This window comes from Leiobunum rupestre, chromosome 3, assembly GCF_980474605.1.
Source record: "Leiobunum rupestre chromosome 3, qqLeiRupe1.1.hap1, whole genome shotgun sequence".
Lineage (NCBI taxonomy): Eukaryota > Metazoa > Arthropoda > Arachnida > Opiliones > Sclerosomatidae > Leiobunum > Leiobunum rupestre.
Genome location: NC_143386.1, coordinates 54,863,530 through 54,882,050, shown reverse-complemented (window position 1 = coordinate 54,882,050; position 18,521 = coordinate 54,863,530). Strand labels below are relative to the sequence as shown.

Sequence of the window (18,521 nt, the reverse complement as noted above, 5' to 3'; positions counted from 1 at the left end):
CGTCGCCGATAAATTTTGATACCGCCGCTGAACTTAACTTTTTTTTTCCTTCAAAAAATTTTAGAATTTTTGTTTTTTAAATTTTCAAAAGGGGGGAGAAAATTTTACACCTTCGCGCCGCCGCCGCCGAACAAAATCAACGCCACTGAGAATTTTTGAAAAATCAGCATGAAACGGCGTGGGGGGGGAGGAGGTAGAAAACTAAGCCCCGCCTTAAAACGACCGCTACGACATTATCTCACGTCACAGATCACGAGGCAAAACACAACACGATTCTGATGTCAAAAATTATGTGGGCATTTTATTGTCATGGCGGACTAAACCTAATAACCACGAGCAAGCTACGAATAATAAGCATTTTTCACTTTTCTTCTATTTTAAAGTAATATTATATGCACACTTATATTACTTATGATACTAGAAAGGTTAAAAAAACACCCCGGATCTCTGGTCATTGAAATGATTTAATAATTAAGTGTACATTTCTTATCAATGTAAAGTAAGAAAAATAATGCATAAAAGTATTGTAATATCTTTATGGCAGTTTTATATAACTTGGTTGTTAAATTATTGAAAAATAAGTAAAACTTTTTCATTAGCTATCTGGCTCTGTCAGTTTTCTGCGCGGAATTTGACTCGGTCTTGGTATTCTAGTTTTTGCAATAGGTATTCTTCAAGAAAAAGCACAAAAATTATTTAACGGACCCTAAAATTTTATTACATAAGTGTGACAGTTAGTCGATATAATTGCTCATAGCTATGTGTGTATGAATTGACGTCATACCGAAAAAGATAAGGGCCTTGAGGCGATAAAAATACGCAAACATTATCAAGCTCAATGGTACCTCCGTCCGAGGGGCAGTTCACTCCCATGATTAAATCTGCGCTCTTGGCCGATTAAATCCGATTAAATCATGATTAAAATGATTAAATGGATTAAATCGCGATTAAATCAGGATTAAATCACGATTAAATCTAGATTGTGATTAAGTTGATTAAATCGCGATTAAGCCGATTAAATCGTGATTAAAAAGATTAAATCTCGAATAAGCTGATTAAATTACGTTTTGAGAATAAAAGTACTCGGAAAAATTAATATCATTTTTAAAAAAAAAATCATAGTTTCGTCTAAAATAAAATATAGTTTATTACATTTCTACTTTACGTGTCCCTCTTAGTTTTAGACGTCTCGGTTTTAGAACTTTACGTTCGATCGCTCGCGTCAACGGAATGATAAGTTAGAAAATTCCAGATTAAAAGCGGCATTCCGATTTTAAACCTTGAGGAGCTTAGTTCGGCATCCATCGATACATTATTATATTGTTTGGGTAAGTTTATATAGTCCTAGTCGATAATTCAAAATGACGGTAAAAAATGCCGAAGATCAGTTTTGTAAAATATTTTCGGCGGCGTAATCGTCGGCCATTTTTGGTATGGAGATACTGGCCGGAAGGCAGGCAAGGCTGCCAGATTTCGATAGATCGAAAACGGCCAACTCTCTCAAATGTTTTCGTTTTCAAAACGAAAATTTTGCGGCGTAGCTATCGACTAAGACTATTGTATTTAAATTTATATTCGTTAATTTATATGCGAGCTTTTATGACGATTTTTATGATTAACACCTGTTTTTACAATTGTTTAACCGCAATATTTCAATTTTCTCGCGGAATTGGGGCATATTATTTTTAGATTTAAATACTCCAAATTATAAACGTCAGTAAAGTTAATTGGTTTAATTTTATCGATGTAAGATTAGATGGCGATACAAAAAATATTAAAACCTGATCATGATTAACAAGATTTAATCATGATTAAGTCTATTAAAACCTGATCATGATTAACAAGATTTAATCATGATTAAGTCTATTAAAACCTGATCATGATTAACAAGATTTAATCATGATTAAGTCTATTAAAACCTGATCATGATTAACAAGATTTAATCATGATTAAGTCTATTAAATCGTGATTAAAAAGATTAGATCATGATTAAGTCTATTAAATCATGATTAAAAAATTAGATCATGATTAAGCCGATTAAATAATGACTAAGTCGATTAAATCGTGATTAAAAAAAATAAGGTCATGATTAAGCCGATTAAATCTGGATTAAATTATGATTAAAAAAGTTTAATCATGTTTAAATCATGATTAAAAAGTTTAATCGTGAGTAAATCGGTTTAAAAATTTAATCGTGATTAACTCGATTTAATACATTTAATCGGATTTAATCCGATTAAATCTGCGCTCCAAAAAGGAGTGAACTGCCCCTCGCCTCCGTCTATGCCTCTATAATTTTGATTAATTTTTTCCAAAAGGCTAAAATTGATTAAAGCGTTATTAAAAATTTTGTTTTCTCATAAACATAACTTGCGTCAATATTTCCACAAAATTGGGATTTACCGCCAATTTTCAGGCTTACGATACTTTTTAAGAAAATCGATATTTTTGGCCGTGATACGATAGTTTGATTTTCAGGATCTGGAAACACTGCACGCGCGCTCAGTATCGCTAATGACGACGGCCCCGTTGGGGCACCGTATTAACCCTAATCTGAAGTCCAACAAAAATGTCATTCTCGAAATGACTCACGGTAAACATTTACTAGATAAGGAACTGTCACACTTATGTGAAAAATAACTATAACTTGTGTATTTACGTTTTGGCGGGCTTTGCCTCTTCCACGACATTTTTAGTAACATTTGACTCGGCCGTTGCCGATCCCGTCTTATTTTCTTCATTAGGCTTAGATCCTTCGCCCTCTTTTCCGACGTTTACTTGATGTAAAACCAGATGAGCCTTTTCGACAAAACGTTCTGCTGTACCATAGGCTGTACTTTTAAAATTTCTAAAACTTTTGTTTATCTTACGTTGGTTAAGTTCGAAATCTTCTGGTCGTACTTGTTTTCGTTGTTCAAAGATCCCTTGAACGATTTAATGTTGAATGTTGTACCGTTCGGCATGTTAATGATGTTATAAGGTCAAATTTAAATGAAAATAGCTGGGATAGATAGGCGCGAAATACGCGCCATTTAGCAATAATAGCGATGTACGAGCGCGCGCTCCTAAATCTCTCTCTACGATTGACACGATATGACCGATACCCGTCGCTGTGACGCTGAACGTTAGCGAGAAAAAAATGGCTGTTCGCCAACTGGGGACATTGCGTAAGATTATGAAACGCGCGATTTACGCAATTTTCCCCTGATCGTTTCGATTTATGTTGTGTTTAATATTAATCTAGAAACTATTCACGTAACCGTTATTTTAAATCTCAAATTTTGACGGCTCTTTTATTTAATTAAGCGCAAAGTTTTAATGTAGCTTAGCTTGTCAAAATCATCATAAATTTAGAATTTAAATACAAAATAACGACAGGGCCGTTTTAACCCTTCAGTAGGCCTTAGGCAAAAATCTCTCATTTAGCATCTTTTCGGACCTTCGTAGGCCCTTTTATATGGAATCGTAGGCCCTAGACACTTTGCCTAGTCTGGCTTATGGATTAGGCGTCCTTGAATAACGAGGAAGATTTTTACGACGACTGTGCTGAAGATGGTGCTACAAAACATTAGAAAGCCTCAGTTCTCACTTCTGTTTAATAACCGCACACGACGCAGGCTCGGTGTCACGTGTTACCATAAGTGTATAACATTCAACATAAGTGTGACACTTCCAGTTCTTAACATGCCAAAGTTTTACTGAGAGCTATTCACAAGACAGACTGCATTACCGGCTTCGTCGCCATTTTGCGTCCGCTTGCTAACGCGTCCCCTCGTAGCCTTTGACAGCGCCTCTCTAGGGGGAGATTTTCTTCTTGTGATGACGTCACTCCGTTACTAGCTCTCAGTAAAATATTACTCAAAATGAAAAACTTATGGAACAATATTATAGACTTATGGTGAGTATCATAAGCCGATACCATATATAACATAAGTACTCATAAGTATCAAAGTATGCCACTGTATCTTTATTCCATTCAAAAATCTTCACGAAAGCCCCTATTTTCATGCTCGCTGGTAGCGGGTAAAAATCGTCAAAATCCGCTTCAGCTACACACTTTTTGACTTTCCGCATCAATCTGTTTCAAACAGATTAAGACTTTATGGGGCCCTAGGCCCAAGTTAATTTTGGTGCCCCCTTTCAATAGCGAGCGAAGTGAGCTAGGCGCTTCCTCAATTTATAATTGAGAAATGGAAGGAAAATTCGTTTTGCTGCCAGACTTAGTATGTCGTCAGGGGCTAGACGGCAGTCCGTCAGAGAATGTGACAATCAAACGTTTTTGGTTCATAGGGGTGGACGCATTTACTAAAATTTCCCCGGAAAATATTTAGTGAAAAGCAAATGATTAAAGTTTTGTACTTTTATTTTTTTCGAACCCTCTTGGTGCCCCTTGTAGGCTTGGTGCCCTAGGCCCAGGCCTATTCGGCCTATTGGTTAATCCGGCCCTGATTTTAGGTTTCTTTTCATGCTTGCGAGTGGCGGAAGCGAATTTTGACGATTTTTACCCGCTACCAGCGAGAATGAAAATGGGGCTTAAGTGTTTGTTTCACCACAAACCAGTAAAAAGGTGGACTACGTCAGATTTTTACCTTTTTTTTCATCCTAGTAATTTTGGGAGTCACACTATTGGCTAGTAACATATTTATTTAAGCCAATGGAAAACCTCTAAATTGAGAAGGAATTTTTTGCGTCGGAATTTTAGTCAGCCCAATGTAGCTTTATTGAAATTTATAAACTCGCTCGGTTTGTGTGGATGAAGTTAAATAATTTGTAATTTAGAAAAATAAAAGTTTGGGGAAAATGACCCATAAGTGATCGCTTTCCGAAAATGGAACAAGTCGTCGAAGTGGGATATTCCACCAGCGTTATATGCTTTGTCGGTTTCAAACGAAAATTACACGCAGTGGAATATTTCTTATATCATTTGGTAGGTTAATTAACGTTTAATTATCGCCAACTTTACGTTAATTTCAATGGGGGCGGGTAAAAACTTTTAACCAAGTTACGCGTGAGCTCGCCCCTAGAGGCGCTGCGCGTCAATCGCTCGTACTCTATTAAAACCCATATCAAGCAAAAGATAATCTAGACTAGATCAAGCCTAGAAAAGTTCAGCCTAGGCTCAAAAGAATCTGCAAAGACTGAAAGCTTGGATTAATAATATGTTATTAATCCAAGCTGAAAGACTCCAACCTTGTAGATGCGCCAGAAAAGCTCAACCTGAATTTAAACTATTTTTTCCAATAAACCTGCTTCTTTTATTTGACAAAGCAAATTTATTTTAGAACGTGAGTCTCCGAGAACTTCATTAATTTGCAACTTAATTACATTAACAGAACTTGACACTATATTGTAGTTCATTTTAGCTCCTAAGCCTTGGTTGTTCAAACCGGTTTCTTTACTAAAATAATGGCCGTCGGTTTATCCAAAGATAATTTAAACTCGTACCCTAGATTCGAAATCACTATCTCGCGCGTTGCCGATAGCGTTTACCCACTTCCCTCTGGAACTCAGAAAAAATTCGCTCCATGGTTTGCACCTTACCGCAACAGATGGAGCCCGATTTTTCTGAGGTCACGTGCCGGAAAAGGGTAAACGCTTCGTAACCAAACCGTCAATGGGAAAGCTCTCAGTATTCGAATCTAGGGTACGAGTTTAAATTATCTTTGGTTTATCAGACGTAGAGCTAATTATACGACGGCATAATCGGCATTTGAGATTCGATGACGTCAAATATTACGTAGGGTACGGATGACGCAATATCTGTGAAACAAACCGTTAGTGAAGAAATAGAGCTAGTGGCATAATTATGAGTAATTATGTTACACATGGTAATAGTTAATGTAGGTAGCTGTTGGCTCGCGTGGCTTGCAGGGCTTGCCACCACCCTCCTACGCACAGTAACCCGGCCACCTGAATTAAAGGCTTTAAAAGTCGCTCGATGACTTAGGCCTAAGGTGGTGCCTTGGGTATTAGCCTAGCTGATTATTATTATTATTAATTGAAGTAATCTATTTCTGGCTAAAGTATTACAGAAAATTAAAATTTAAAATCTTTTTTCTAGTTATTTACTTACCTACAAGTTTTCTCAAGATCATTTGGAATTATTTTTTAACACAATCCTACTACAAAACAGTTTTAAGGTGCTTTTAAAAGATCTATAGCCACCCGACTCACTCCAACTCTGACTGGATGAACCTGAAATTCCCCGACTTTATAATGTTCGTCATCACACAAAATAGCAAAAAATAAGAATCTACAAATTAAGGGTGAAGCCATCAGACACAAATATTCAAAATTAATATTATTCAAAGGGCAATAACTTCTCACAATTTCTTGTACCGCTGTTTCATTCTAATTACCATCAAATTCCTAAGTTTAATTCCCCTAAGCCTAAGCGAAACCTTATTTAAATCAATACAAAGTATATTGATAATTAAAGATTCATTTACCTTAGTTATTGGTTTTCCCGAGTTAGTTACGAGTTAGATTTAAAATAAAGTTTAATTTTGAACTTTTAGCGCCAGAGATTCCGGAAAAAATATATCGTCACCTCAGGAAGTTCACCATCAGATGGCGCTTATACTTAACCTCTCCCAGACAATAGCGATTGTCTGCTAGGTGTCACTTCCGTGCTCACCCCTCGTAAAATTGTGGATCTATACTTTTTCATATATCTATGGTTACATATGCCGATACATTAAAGTCAAAAATAAGAAAGTCGTGGTGCAAAAGACCCAAATGAAGTGTTAATAAGTAAGAAACAACTCGCGTGCATGCATAAGATCCAAACGATTTGGCCTTAAAATGTCAGGACCCACACTTTTCTATTTCTATTCTATTTTCTACACTCAACGGTTCTCGAGATAATTTTGGAATTACCTTGAATACATTGTTCAAGCTAGGTCATTGAAATTTTCCATTTCAAATGTCCCCCTGCACGAGCTACGTGACATCTAGGAGCAACAAAAACAAAACACCCCACACAAGGAGAACGCAACCCGTCAAAAGTCGTGGATTTTCTTGCGTAGTGCGTACGTTTTTCATTGGCTAGACGCTTTAGCGCCTGCTGCCTGCGGAAGGGGAAAATCCGGAAATTGTCTTCCCCCCCGCCAGTAAAACGTTCAGCGTAAAGGCTCGTGACGCTCGTCCAATGAAATTCGTACACAACCCTTCGTTAGCGTGTTTAAAGGCTAGCTGCGTTCTCCTTGTGTTTGTTGCTCCTAGGTGACATAAAAATTTAAAATCCGTACTTATTTTGACTTATAAGCACTGGATCATTATTGCTTACACCCTGTATAATAGACAGATTAAGCCACCGCCCGAAAACGTGTAGGGGAACTTGTAGGATTGTAGACGTAGCTTTGTGTGTGTCTACAAGCTCCAACTACACGTTTTCTGGAAGTTTTCTAATTTTTTTCATTAAAATAATTTATGATCCCGTTTTAGATGTTCAAATTTCGTGCCTTTGAACCTTGTAGGTGGCGCTAGTAAAATAATTTTATCTCGATTTGATTGGCTTAAATGTTGCAATAATTTCCTTTGATTGGCTCTTAGAATTCGTGGCTCTTGGCATTTATTTCGTCATTGGGAGACGCTGGGCCACGTCAGTTAAGCTCCATAACTAGTTTTTATAATTTATTACTTTTCCAAAAAGAGGGAAAATTTGGGTTACTGTGTCTAAAAACCGGTTTTCGAGGATACTATTTTAATATATTTACCGTCAAAAGGATGTTTTAAAGAATTTCTGACGGTCCATCGACGTATGTGTTAGATTGCCACAGAGTTTTAGCCTGAAATATTTTATTTTTGTACAGCGTTGGGTAAGTGGGAATCTCAACGTATGTCACGTTTTTCTATATTCTAATATGTCATGTCTGTTAATTTTTCAGTTTTAGTAATTAAATTTAACACTATGACAAAGTGCAGGACACTTAGTACCGTGTCAGTATTATTGGTTGTGTTTGTGATTCAAGGAATTATATGTCCACCCGTTGACCCTGGGCAGAAACATAAACCTAACACTGAAGAAGAAGCCAAGCAAGAAGAAGATCTTGTTAGTTGTGATACTTTTTTTTTAATTGCAGTTATAAAAATTGTATTAAAGGTGTTATTTACAGGGACTCGAATATGGGAAATATCTACAACAAGTTGTTCAGATATTGGAAGAAGACAAAGATTTTGCCAAAAAATTAGAGAATGTATCAACTGACGATATCAAGGTAATCATTAGTGTTACTTGAATGTTCTGAATGTCACTATGCTAATTTTTATTCAATTTTAGTCTGGAAAAGTAGCGACGCAATTAGAATTTGTGAATCATAATGTTCGTTCCAAGCTTGATGAATTAAAGCGAATTGAGCTTGATCGTCTCCGTATGTTGGCACGTCAGGAATTTGAACAAAATGAGTTAGGTGTGTACAGGGATGGAAAAACAAATCTCCAATTTCCTGCTGATATGCGACGTTGGCGTACTCTACCTAAAGCTCCTACTGGTGATGGTTAGCTAATTCTGCCAAGAAAAACACATTTTTTGCTTATTTTGTCACGTTTTTCTACTATTTTTTATTATTATTTTCACTCACACTCTAAAAACAGAAAGTATCGACTAAAATTTTAAGATAGAATTTTTAATAATCTATAGTTTATCTTTCAATGTTCCATTGTAGCTAGTTTACTATAGTTTTTCTTTTTGATTTTGCATTTTCAATTTTTTTGTTGTTGCTTTAAAAATGGAATTGTATTGATTTCTCTTTTATGTATAGGTATTAATAGAGCCGCTATTGGGTCAGATCTGCATCACGTAGATTACAAGAATCCTCACACTTTTGAAGTTGAAGATCTCAGGAAGCTTATTCAAACTGTATGTAAAAAAAGAAAATGAATTGTGTTAAATTTTAAAAATTTAAATCCAATTTTAGGCCAGTAATGATTTAGACAAACTAAATGAAAAACGTAAGGAAGAATTCAAACAATATGAAATGGAAAAGGAGCATCAGTATCGAGAAGATTTAAAGCATATGACTGAAGAAGAGCGAAAAATTGCTGAAGCGAAACACCTTGAATCTCAAAAAAGGCACAAGGAACATCCGAAAATTCACCATCCTGTAATAAAAAATTTACCTCAATTCTTAATTTAAGTATTAAAATTTTTTCGTTTCTAAATAGGGAAGTAAACCCCAATTGGAACAAGTTTGGGAAGAACAAGATAATTTGCCCAAAGAGGAATTTAACCCTAGCACTTTCTTTGCAATGCACGATGTAAATGGAGATGGGTATGTAACACTCTTTAAAGATGTAGATAATATTTATTTTAATTTAAATCGGGAAATGGAAAATTAAATTTTTTAGACATGAATATTAATTATATTTTTAACGATAGAAATATACACTGGGTGAAAACTTGGAGTTATTCTTTCTGCGTTGATTTTGCAAGTTATCTCCCCACTGGTTAAAGGTCTCATCAGTTTCCCCTTTCTATAAAAACTTGATGTAAACAGTAATAATAAGTGTAGGAAGCTGTTACCTCACGTGGCATGAGTGGCTAGTCACACCCTCCTACACATAACCCAGCCACCGGAATTAATGGCACTAGATGACTTGGGCCTAAGGGGTTGCCTTAGATACTAGATTAGCTGGTTGTTATTATTTATTTAATAATAATATAAAGTTCAACTTAGTTAATCCAATATACAGGTTTAAGTTAAAAATGAAAAGGGATAATAAAGCTAAACCCTAAACAAATTTGAAGAAATTTAAAAACTTACTAATAGCTCGTACCGATAGGTCTTCGAGCAAACAAAAACGCGAAACTCGGACCAAATAGATCTTCGAGTTAATAATTAAATAAAATAAAATAAAATAGCCAGAAAATCCAACGGTAGACCGGTTTCGTCCTATTTGGGACTCGTCAGTACCGTGCGGGAAATCTGGCTTGCGACTATAACACCAAATAGAGAAACTAAGCCTAAATATTAAAAATTTCAAAAAGAGTTGCATAGCAACGGAAAGTCGAATAGGGGGGGGGGGGGGGGGAGTGGTGGAGATTACTATATACCTAATGTTAAGTTAAAAGGAACCACCTATGGACTGCATTGTAAATGATGATAAAATTGGCGAATAAGTAGATAAGTCCATAATGAAAAGGGATAATAAAGCTAAACCCTAAACAAATTTGAAATTTTTAATTCATTTTCATTATGGACTTATCTACTTATTCGCCAATTTGATCATCCAATATACAGGGTGTCCACTAAAATATGGACCAGGGCAAATATCTTCAAAACAGTTTTAGGTATGAATTTGAAATTTTTAGGTCGCATAGAGTGTGTAGGTGGAAACCTACTCTGAAAATTTTGATGACCTTGAACCATCTCCTCAAGGTCATCCAAAAACTATCTTGTGAACCGTAAGTGTTAGAAAGCTTGTTCCAATTAGAAAAATGTTCCCCGTCACATTTTAGGTTTCAATAGTGTTGACCCAATAGGAAGTAAAAGGGAAAATTTCAAGAAAGCGCTAATAACTCCAAAACAAGTCGTGTTACATTGTCGAAATTTGCTTGACAATCTCATCATGGTGGGAGATTTTAATATTTGGAAAATTGTATGACCTTGAACCATGTCTTCAAGGTCATACTAAAATTATCTCAAGAACCATTAGCTTTAGAGCAGAAATGCCAATTAGCAAGTTAATGGTAATGTGACAAAAACAACTTTCTTATTTGAATTTTTGTCCTAATAGTTCTCGAGATAATGTTAGTATGACCTTGAAGACATGGTTCAAGGTCATACAATTTTCCGAGTATTAAAATCTCCCACCATGATGAGATAGTCTAGCAAATTTCGACAATGTAACACTTGTTGGAGTTATTAGCGCTTTCTTGCCCTTTTCCCTTTTATGACCTTTGTGATTTGGGTAAATTTTTCTCGACTTTCTATTGATCGAATCCAATTGGGTCTAAGCTATTTAGACCTAAAACGTGATGGGGAACACTTTTCTAATTGGAACCAGCTTTCTAGCACTTACGGTTCTCGAGATATTTTTGGATGACCTTGAGGACATGGTTCAAGGTCATCGAAATTTAATTTAACGTGGAAACCCCACATAGATTATACAATTAAAAAATTAACACAAGGCTGTGGCTGCTATATCCTTTTTTTAGGATATTAGAAATTTTTGCTTGTAGGATTTTGTAGGACTCACTTTTATTTTCTGTTCTAATGTATGGCAATATTTTCATTATGAATGCTTCTAAAACAAATATTAATAAATTGCAAGTAGCACATAATAAGTGTGCCAAATACATATTAGGGAGAGGAAAACGTATGTCAGCATCTGAAGCTCGAAAAGAATTGGGTTGGCTCACCTTAAAACATCATTATTACCTTTCATTATTGGTACTAATGTATAGAGCTTACAACAAAATAGCTCCATTGTATATTAATGATTTTTTTGAACAAAACTTGCATGGATATGGAACCAGAGGTAGTTTATATAATTTTTCAGTCTCTTATAAACAAAATATATTTAGTGAACAGAATTTAAAAACAATAGGTGTAAAATTATGGAATAGTTTAGACAATGAGATGAAAATGAATTTGTCGCACTCTTCATTTAAAACTAAATGTAAAGAGATAGTATCTCTAATTGACTTTTGAATTTGTTGACAACAATTATTTTATTATTTATTTATTTTAGTATTTAATTTAATCTAGGACTCCCTTGTAAAACAGTTTTAACTGAATGGGAATATCCGAATAAAGCTTTTTATTATTATTATTATTATTATTATTATATTCTCAAAGAAGGTTTCCCCCTACACACTCTACGCAACCTAAAAATTTCAAATTCACACCTAAAACCGTTTTGGAGATATTCTCCCTTGTCCATATTTTAGTGGACACCCTGTATTAACCCTAATGATAATATGGAGCTAAAAGCCTAACACAACATATTAAAATCTTACAAATTAAATATGCATGAGCTTTCAATTACTAATTTTTCTGTTTTACTTAACTTTTTTACAATAATGTTTATTGATGATTGCTTTAGGTATTGGGATGAGGAAGAGGTTGAAGCCATTCTGAGTTTAGAGGTTTGTTTATAATTGGTAATATAATTCCTTAGTTTTCCCTTTTGAAATTTTATTTGGTTTTAGATAAAGAAAATGTACGAATCTAACAACAGCGATGATGACCCTGTTGAAATGATGGAAGAATACCATAGAATGAGGGAACACATTTATAACGAAGTAAGTATACACAAACCAAAATGACTGTTGGTTTATTACAATATTTTTCTACCATGCCAGACTGACACCAACAGAGATGGTTTGATCAGCAAAGCTGAGTTTATGGACATGACCAAAAAGGCAGAATTCAACCAAGATGAAGGCTGGAAAGGGTTAGATGAAGAGAGAATTTACACTGATGAAGAACTTGCAAATTACGAAGAGCATTTAAGACAATTAGCTGTAATTATGAGTTAATTATATTTTTATATTTTAATTAAATGCTCATTGTAGTTTTATTCTTTAGATGGCTCAAAATATGCAATTTCCACCTGGAGTTGCGCCCCCTTATTATCCAGATATGGGTGCTGGATATCATCCTGCAGTTGACCAACATGGCCAACAATTCCAACAACATCATGGCCAATTCCAACCACCACAAGGGCAATTTAATCAAAATCCACAGCATGGTCAACAATTTCAACAACAGCAAAACTTGCAACAAGGCTTTCAGCCTCCGCAACCAGGTTATCAGCAACATCAGCCACAACAGGGAAATTTGCAAGGGGGCCATCAACAACAAATGCCACCTCAACATAATCAATTTCAACAGCAAATGCCACCTCAACATAACCAATTTCAACCCCAAGTTCCACCGCAACATAATCAATTTCAACCCCAAGTTCCACCGCAACATAATCAATTTCAACCCCAAGTTCCACCGCAACATAATCAATTTCAACCTCAAGGAGGACAAGTTAATCAACCACCACCACCACACCAGGTGGCACAAAATCAATTCCAGCAACACCAGCCACCACAGCAACATCAATTCCAGCAAAACCAACCACCGCAGCAACAGCAAAACCAGGCACCGCAGCAACATCAATTCCAGCAAAACCAGCCACCACAGCAACATCAATTCCAGCAAAACCAGCCGCCGCAGCAACACCAATTCCAGAAATTGCCACAGCAACAGCCAAATCAATTCCAACAACCACCACAACAACAGGGTCAAGTTAATCAACAACAAGCAGGACAAAATCAAGTCTCTCAACAATCAGGTGGAGTTCCTCAACAAGTGCCAAGTCAACCTCCAGTTGCCTCTAATATTGGAAAAATAGAACCTCAAGTTCCAGTTCAAAATCAGGTTTGCTTAATGCTTTGCTCTTTTAAGTTTTTAGTGACCTATAATGTTTGGGTTTTATTTCAGCCATCTTCCCAACAAGCAGCAAGCCAAAAACCAACTGGATCATAAAAATCTGAAGCGTGCGATTTCTTTTTAACATTCAGCATCCGAATCTAACCCATTGATGTGATATGTACAGTACAGCAACGGAATAGAAAATATGTTATCTTTATTTCGATTGATACTTTGGTTTTTTTATAAATAGACAGGTGTCGTAATAAACAATTTTTGTTTTCCATATTTTAACTGTTTTTAAATTTTTCCAAGTTTAAATGGTCTATTAGGGTAAGCTTTGTCAAAGGAAGTTGACTAAAAGATCCATGTTAACAAGAACATATTTGTAATTAAATTCGTTCTTGTCTTTTAAGTAATTAGACAATTTCTGTTGTTTAATTTCATTTTTTATTTTGATTGTGTCAAATTTTGAAAAGGCTACAAAATGGGGATTAAAATAATCAACGCAAATCCTTTTTATAAGCACCATATTTTTCAATACTAAATAGTACAAAATATGCCATACTATTTCGGCTAGTATATTACCCCTGACAATATATAATATCTAGAGGTGAAGTGAAGCTCCCTTACAGGGTACAAAACTACCTTAAAAATAGTACAGCATCTAAAGAAATCACAAATATTTATAGGGAATGTTAAAGAGATTCACAATAGCAATTTTATCACAATCTTTCTGCATTTATTATCTACTTTTTAAAAACAAAAGTTCAACCCTTTGAAAAACAGAAATAAGAGCCAGAAAATCCAACAGTAGGACCTGTTCCACCCTTTTGTACTGTCTTTTATTCTGGCATGTCTTGGAATAGCTGCAGGTAACAGATGCTAGTTGCTACCATGCAGAAACGTTTATTTTTTTTGGTATTTCTTGGACAAATTTTATAGGTAAAATCTAAGCTAATCGTTGTTGTTCTTTGTCTTTTCGACCTTGTTTCTGATTGCATAGAAGAATGAGATTTTGTACTGCTGTTAGAGTAGATTGTTCATTTTGGCCAGTGATCAAGTGTCGATCAACAACAACATGAACTTCGTCTGGCTCACTCGCTAAAAATTCATAACGTATTACTTTCAAAGTCTCATTTTAAAATAAGTAAAGAAAACCTTACAGCTATAAAGGGCTCCCCTATCTTTTATTACATCTTCGGGAATAACTGGTAAGTTGGCAAAATCAGGACTCCTTGCTAATTCAAACACGGAGACAGAGGTTAACGTATACCTCCGGAAACCCCAATTATTATCCTCCATTTCACTGAAAAGACCAGCTACACCCATTCCTATTGAGCAAATTGGTTCTACAAAAAATTTGGGCTTATTAGAAAGGATTTTGGACCTTATATACATCAAAATAAGGTATATTTGGACTATTTTAAATACTTCGTTCTTTAATAAAGTTTTTTAGAATTTGTGACAGGTCCTTGTCATTTAATAAGTCGTACACAGCACCCGGTGCGTGAGGTATTATAAGACACGAATATCTATTAGCTGAAATTAAATTTGGTTCAGACATAGAATCAATGAACTAATTATAGTAACCTTACGATCAACTGTTTGCAAGCTAATAGGAATTGATATGGATTTCATTCTAAAATCATTAAGCCATCTTTTACTCTGGCTATCTTGGTTTACGAACTCTATGGGTCGACCCTATTAAGAGTTGAATAACAGAGTTGTTAACTTGTTGCAGATTTCATTTCATTTTTTTACTATACCCCTGGCGTTGCTAATTGAACTGTGAATGCGGTGTGAAGAAGCGTAAAGGATTGAATGAATGACTGGGAGCTATTGCCTAAAATGTAATATTAAATTTTCATTATCATTACTATTATATTAATCTTAGTAGTTTCGGCCTTGGCTACCTTCTTTCGCTCCGCTTAAAGCCACTAAACAGCTTTGTTTTTGAGTTGTTGACATTATTTAATTAAATATATATGAAACACTCAAATTATATTATATTATAACAAATGTTTATACTTAAATCATTTAATTTGGGAATTTTGGGACATTCGTACAAAAGTTCGCGCCCTCTAAATAATAAAGGATGGGATTATGTTTAAAACGTGAACGTTAAGAAAAAGAGGAGGAATAAAAAGAATCATTTATTTTGTCAATGCGCTCAGAGTAAATTAAATGGGGTAAGGGCCGGGAGACCGGGGAGAGAGGTTTAATTGTATAGGAAATCGCCACTAGATGGCATTTTTCAATGCGCCAATCCCAACTCATTGAGTTGGGAATATATATTTAGAGAGACAATTACGGCTTCAGAAATCGGGGTTTCGCGGGACAAATTCTTTACTGATTGTAAACTTTATCATTCGGTGGTAGCGCCTTCTATCTTTTCCAAAAAACTATATATTTTTGTAAATATCGTCTGCTTATATACTTTTTTGCACGTGTTCACGTGTATCTTAGTGGTAATTTGTATTTATATATTTAAATTACTGGGAAGAAACTCAAAATAACGTTTAATATTCTGATAATAATAAAAAGTAAATATTGTATTATTCTAACATAAGTCCAAACTGTTAGAAGGAAATAACATTTGGCCTTTGAACAATATCAATTTAGTATTTTCCTAATGCATTCCCTTTTCACCTTCTCATTAACGCTATTTTACTGAGTCTTAAGTCGGTGTAAAGGTTAATTACTTTAGGGACGGGGAAATTTAAATGATATAGTTCAAACGAACCTCTTGGTCAAACACGTGATCATTCAAATCTGGGATAAGTGCAAGGTTCCTATAAGTACAAACGCACTGGGATAAGTGTTTCATCATGGTCAAATATGATCATGGTTGAGGCACCTACGAACCATCAACTCAATTTTTAAGGTAAAGCAGCGTTCAGACTATGTGAAAATATTACGTTAGCATCGGTAGTGTCGTTTCGGTGATGTTGGTCGCGTCGGTTCGTTCATTTCACTGTTCAGAAAGGAACCAACCTTGCACGGAGATTAACATAAAAGGTGATTGTTCATCCAATCAGAGCTCAGTAATAACGGCGGAAAAATTGAAATAATTTTTTATCCACCTCTGATTGGTTATAGTATTTCGATGGTTCTAAAGGTCGCCACTACCTAGAGTCAGCGCTGATGAGGCATAAGGCTAATTGTCTGTTATGAACGTTTTGAGCTTTAAACCGAGACGCCATCTAGACAGTCCGCAACGAAATGAAAAAATGTAAACGACACGCGCGAAAATTTAAAGTCTCTGTTGAGAAGTCTGAACGGTGAAAGAAATCGAAAGAACCGACACGATCGACGCAAACGTAATATTTTCACATAGTCTGAACGCTGCTTAAGGCGATTATTGAGGCCCCTTGATTTTCCAGTTTAATGCTTCTTATGCATTTTTCCTTTATTTGAAGAATTTTAACAACACTCTCAGATGGATAAATTAACCCTTCATGATTCCGTAGGATTATTAGGCCTTTCATTGTTGAGCAATAATCATGTTGGCGATATTTATCCTTTTTTCCTGCACCAGCTCAAGCAACATTACCAATGACCAAAGTATATCGTTACCTGAATTCCAAACCCGCATAAGTCGATTTGTGTGTTATTTTTTTTATTCGATTTTTCGATAGCACTATCAAACCTTTATACCTGGGGTTAATTTTAAAAAAAGTTATCGGAAAAATAAAAAGTTATTCAACTTTTCCAAAACCGCATAAATAATATGAAAAAAAATATTTGAGTTCCAAACCCGGGTAATCAGACTTATGCCTTTTTGCACCATGCAGCGCTGCGGCTTCTTAAAGGGAATATAACCTGCAAAGCAATCTTTACGGAAGATCCCTTCAATTTTTCAAATTTCCGTGTACAGTGGCGCCAAACATTTTTAAAGCCTAAGGTAAGAGCGGCCAGAGCCGCAAACGTTGGTGTTCCACACCAAATACCTGAGGTTATATTCCCTTTAAATTTTATTTCTGGTCTCTGGTAGTCGCGCCGTAGGCTGCTGCTGACAAATTTATGTTTGACTGTCCGCTAGCCGATTGTAATTAATTTCTGCAATACAGGTTGCTGATCCCTTTAAGATTTTCTCGGAATTTGCGCGGGATCTAGTAAAATCTCAATGCCAAAGTGGCCCTTTAAATACAAAACACAACAAGAATAAAAGATGTTTTAAGAACTGATATTTAATCTCCCGCCAAATTATTTTGACACACTTTTGGTAATTATGTCACTTTTGGTTAAACTAAAAGTGTTGAATAATTTGGCGGGAGATGAAATATCGGTTCTTAAAACATCGTTTATTCTTGTTGTGTTTTGTATTTAAAGGGCCACTTTGGCATTGAAATTTTACTAGATCCCTCGCAAATTCCGAGAAAATCTTAAAGGGATCAGCAACCTGTATTGCAGAAATTTGTGAAAAGTTGGGTATAGTGAGAATACTAAGGAGTAGGCGCGAAGCTACGTAGAAGAAATGATTAGCATAATTTAAGGACCTCTAAATTAAAATATGCAACGGAGGTTGCGAGAGACAATAACGAATCTTGAGCGAAGGGAAAACACTAATTACGTCCGTACTCGAACCCAAAACGTAAATGTTAAAAATTATATTTAAAACTTTTCAGTGACACTCCTTACAAGGGAGTACAAATTAAGTAATTTTTTAAATATCTGTGAGTAGGGTCCTCGTGCCGGTCCCAGGGAGTATACAATAGTGGGCCACCACCCGGGTGGTGAACGTATTGACTATTGACAATCACTCTTAGCTATTGATACACTTTTTGTGTCAGTAGTCACTTGACTACTACGACATTGTGTGTCAGTAGTCACTTGACTACTACGACATTGTGTGTCATTAGGGAAGAAACTATTGACACACGGTACTTTAAATAATGATTAATTCGTATTTTCTTAGTAAAAAACTAATAGATTTATGTATTAAAGGGCAACACAAGTGAGCTGACAGAGGTTGCCCTTTAATTATGCGTCTAAGATTTCAATTAGACGCCAGCTCCAGACCTGATGAGAGGCTAGTCGTTGTATTTTAATTAAATATTTAATACGTACTATTTTAATTATTTATCTTAGTAACATTTCTTATTGACACACCAATCGGTTTGTGTATTTCTTATTGACACACAATTTGTG

At 35.4% G+C, this 18,521-nt stretch overlaps 3 protein-coding genes across 4 annotated transcripts; 1 reads left to right on the top strand and 2 right to left on the bottom strand.

Annotated features, from left to right (window-relative positions):
- Positions 1-446: 446 nt before the first annotated feature.
- On the bottom strand, positions 447-3,108 carry LOC149952664 (uncharacterized). Its single transcript, XM_090170221.1, has 3 exons — positions 2,871-3,108; positions 2,660-2,799; positions 447-671 (listed from the first exon to the last, which is right to left on the bottom strand). The coding sequence occupies exons 1-3, from the start codon at positions 2,961-2,963 to the stop codon at positions 596-598; spliced, it is 309 nt and encodes a 102-aa protein (XP_090026347.1). The 5' UTR covers positions 2,964-3,108; the 3' UTR covers positions 447-595.
- Positions 3,109-7,565: 4,457 nt separating this feature from the next.
- Positions 7,566-13,655, top strand: LOC149952663 (nucleobindin-2-like). Of its 2 annotated transcripts, none has more exons than XM_090168697.1 (12): positions 7,566-7,820; positions 7,890-8,053; positions 8,118-8,219; positions 8,282-8,498; positions 8,763-8,860; positions 8,919-9,104; positions 9,166-9,272; positions 12,049-12,091; positions 12,155-12,247; positions 12,308-12,469; positions 12,534-13,376; positions 13,440-13,655. In XM_090168697.1, exons 2-12 carry the CDS (start codon positions 7,913-7,915, stop codon positions 13,482-13,484), a joined length of 2,037 nt encoding a protein of 678 aa, XP_090024823.1. In that variant the 5' UTR covers positions 7,566-7,820; positions 7,890-7,912; the 3' UTR covers positions 13,485-13,655. The 2 variants fall into 2 exon arrangements, with proteins under 2 accessions (XP_090024823.1, XP_090024824.1); XM_090168698.1 differs by having other exon boundaries at positions 7,567-7,820; positions 8,282-8,411.
- Positions 13,656-14,073: 418 nt separating this feature from the next.
- Positions 14,074-15,518, bottom strand: LOC149952662 (glutamine amidotransferase-like class 1 domain-containing protein 1). The gene is made up of 6 exons (XM_090168699.1): positions 15,284-15,518; positions 15,137-15,213; positions 14,966-15,071; positions 14,802-14,909; positions 14,534-14,719; positions 14,074-14,471 (listed from the first exon to the last, which is right to left on the bottom strand). Exons 1-6 carry the CDS (start codon positions 15,336-15,338, stop codon positions 14,320-14,322), a joined length of 684 nt encoding a protein of 227 aa, XP_090024825.1. The 5' UTR covers positions 15,339-15,518; the 3' UTR covers positions 14,074-14,319.
- Between the last annotated feature and the right edge of the window lie 3,003 nt (positions 15,519-18,521).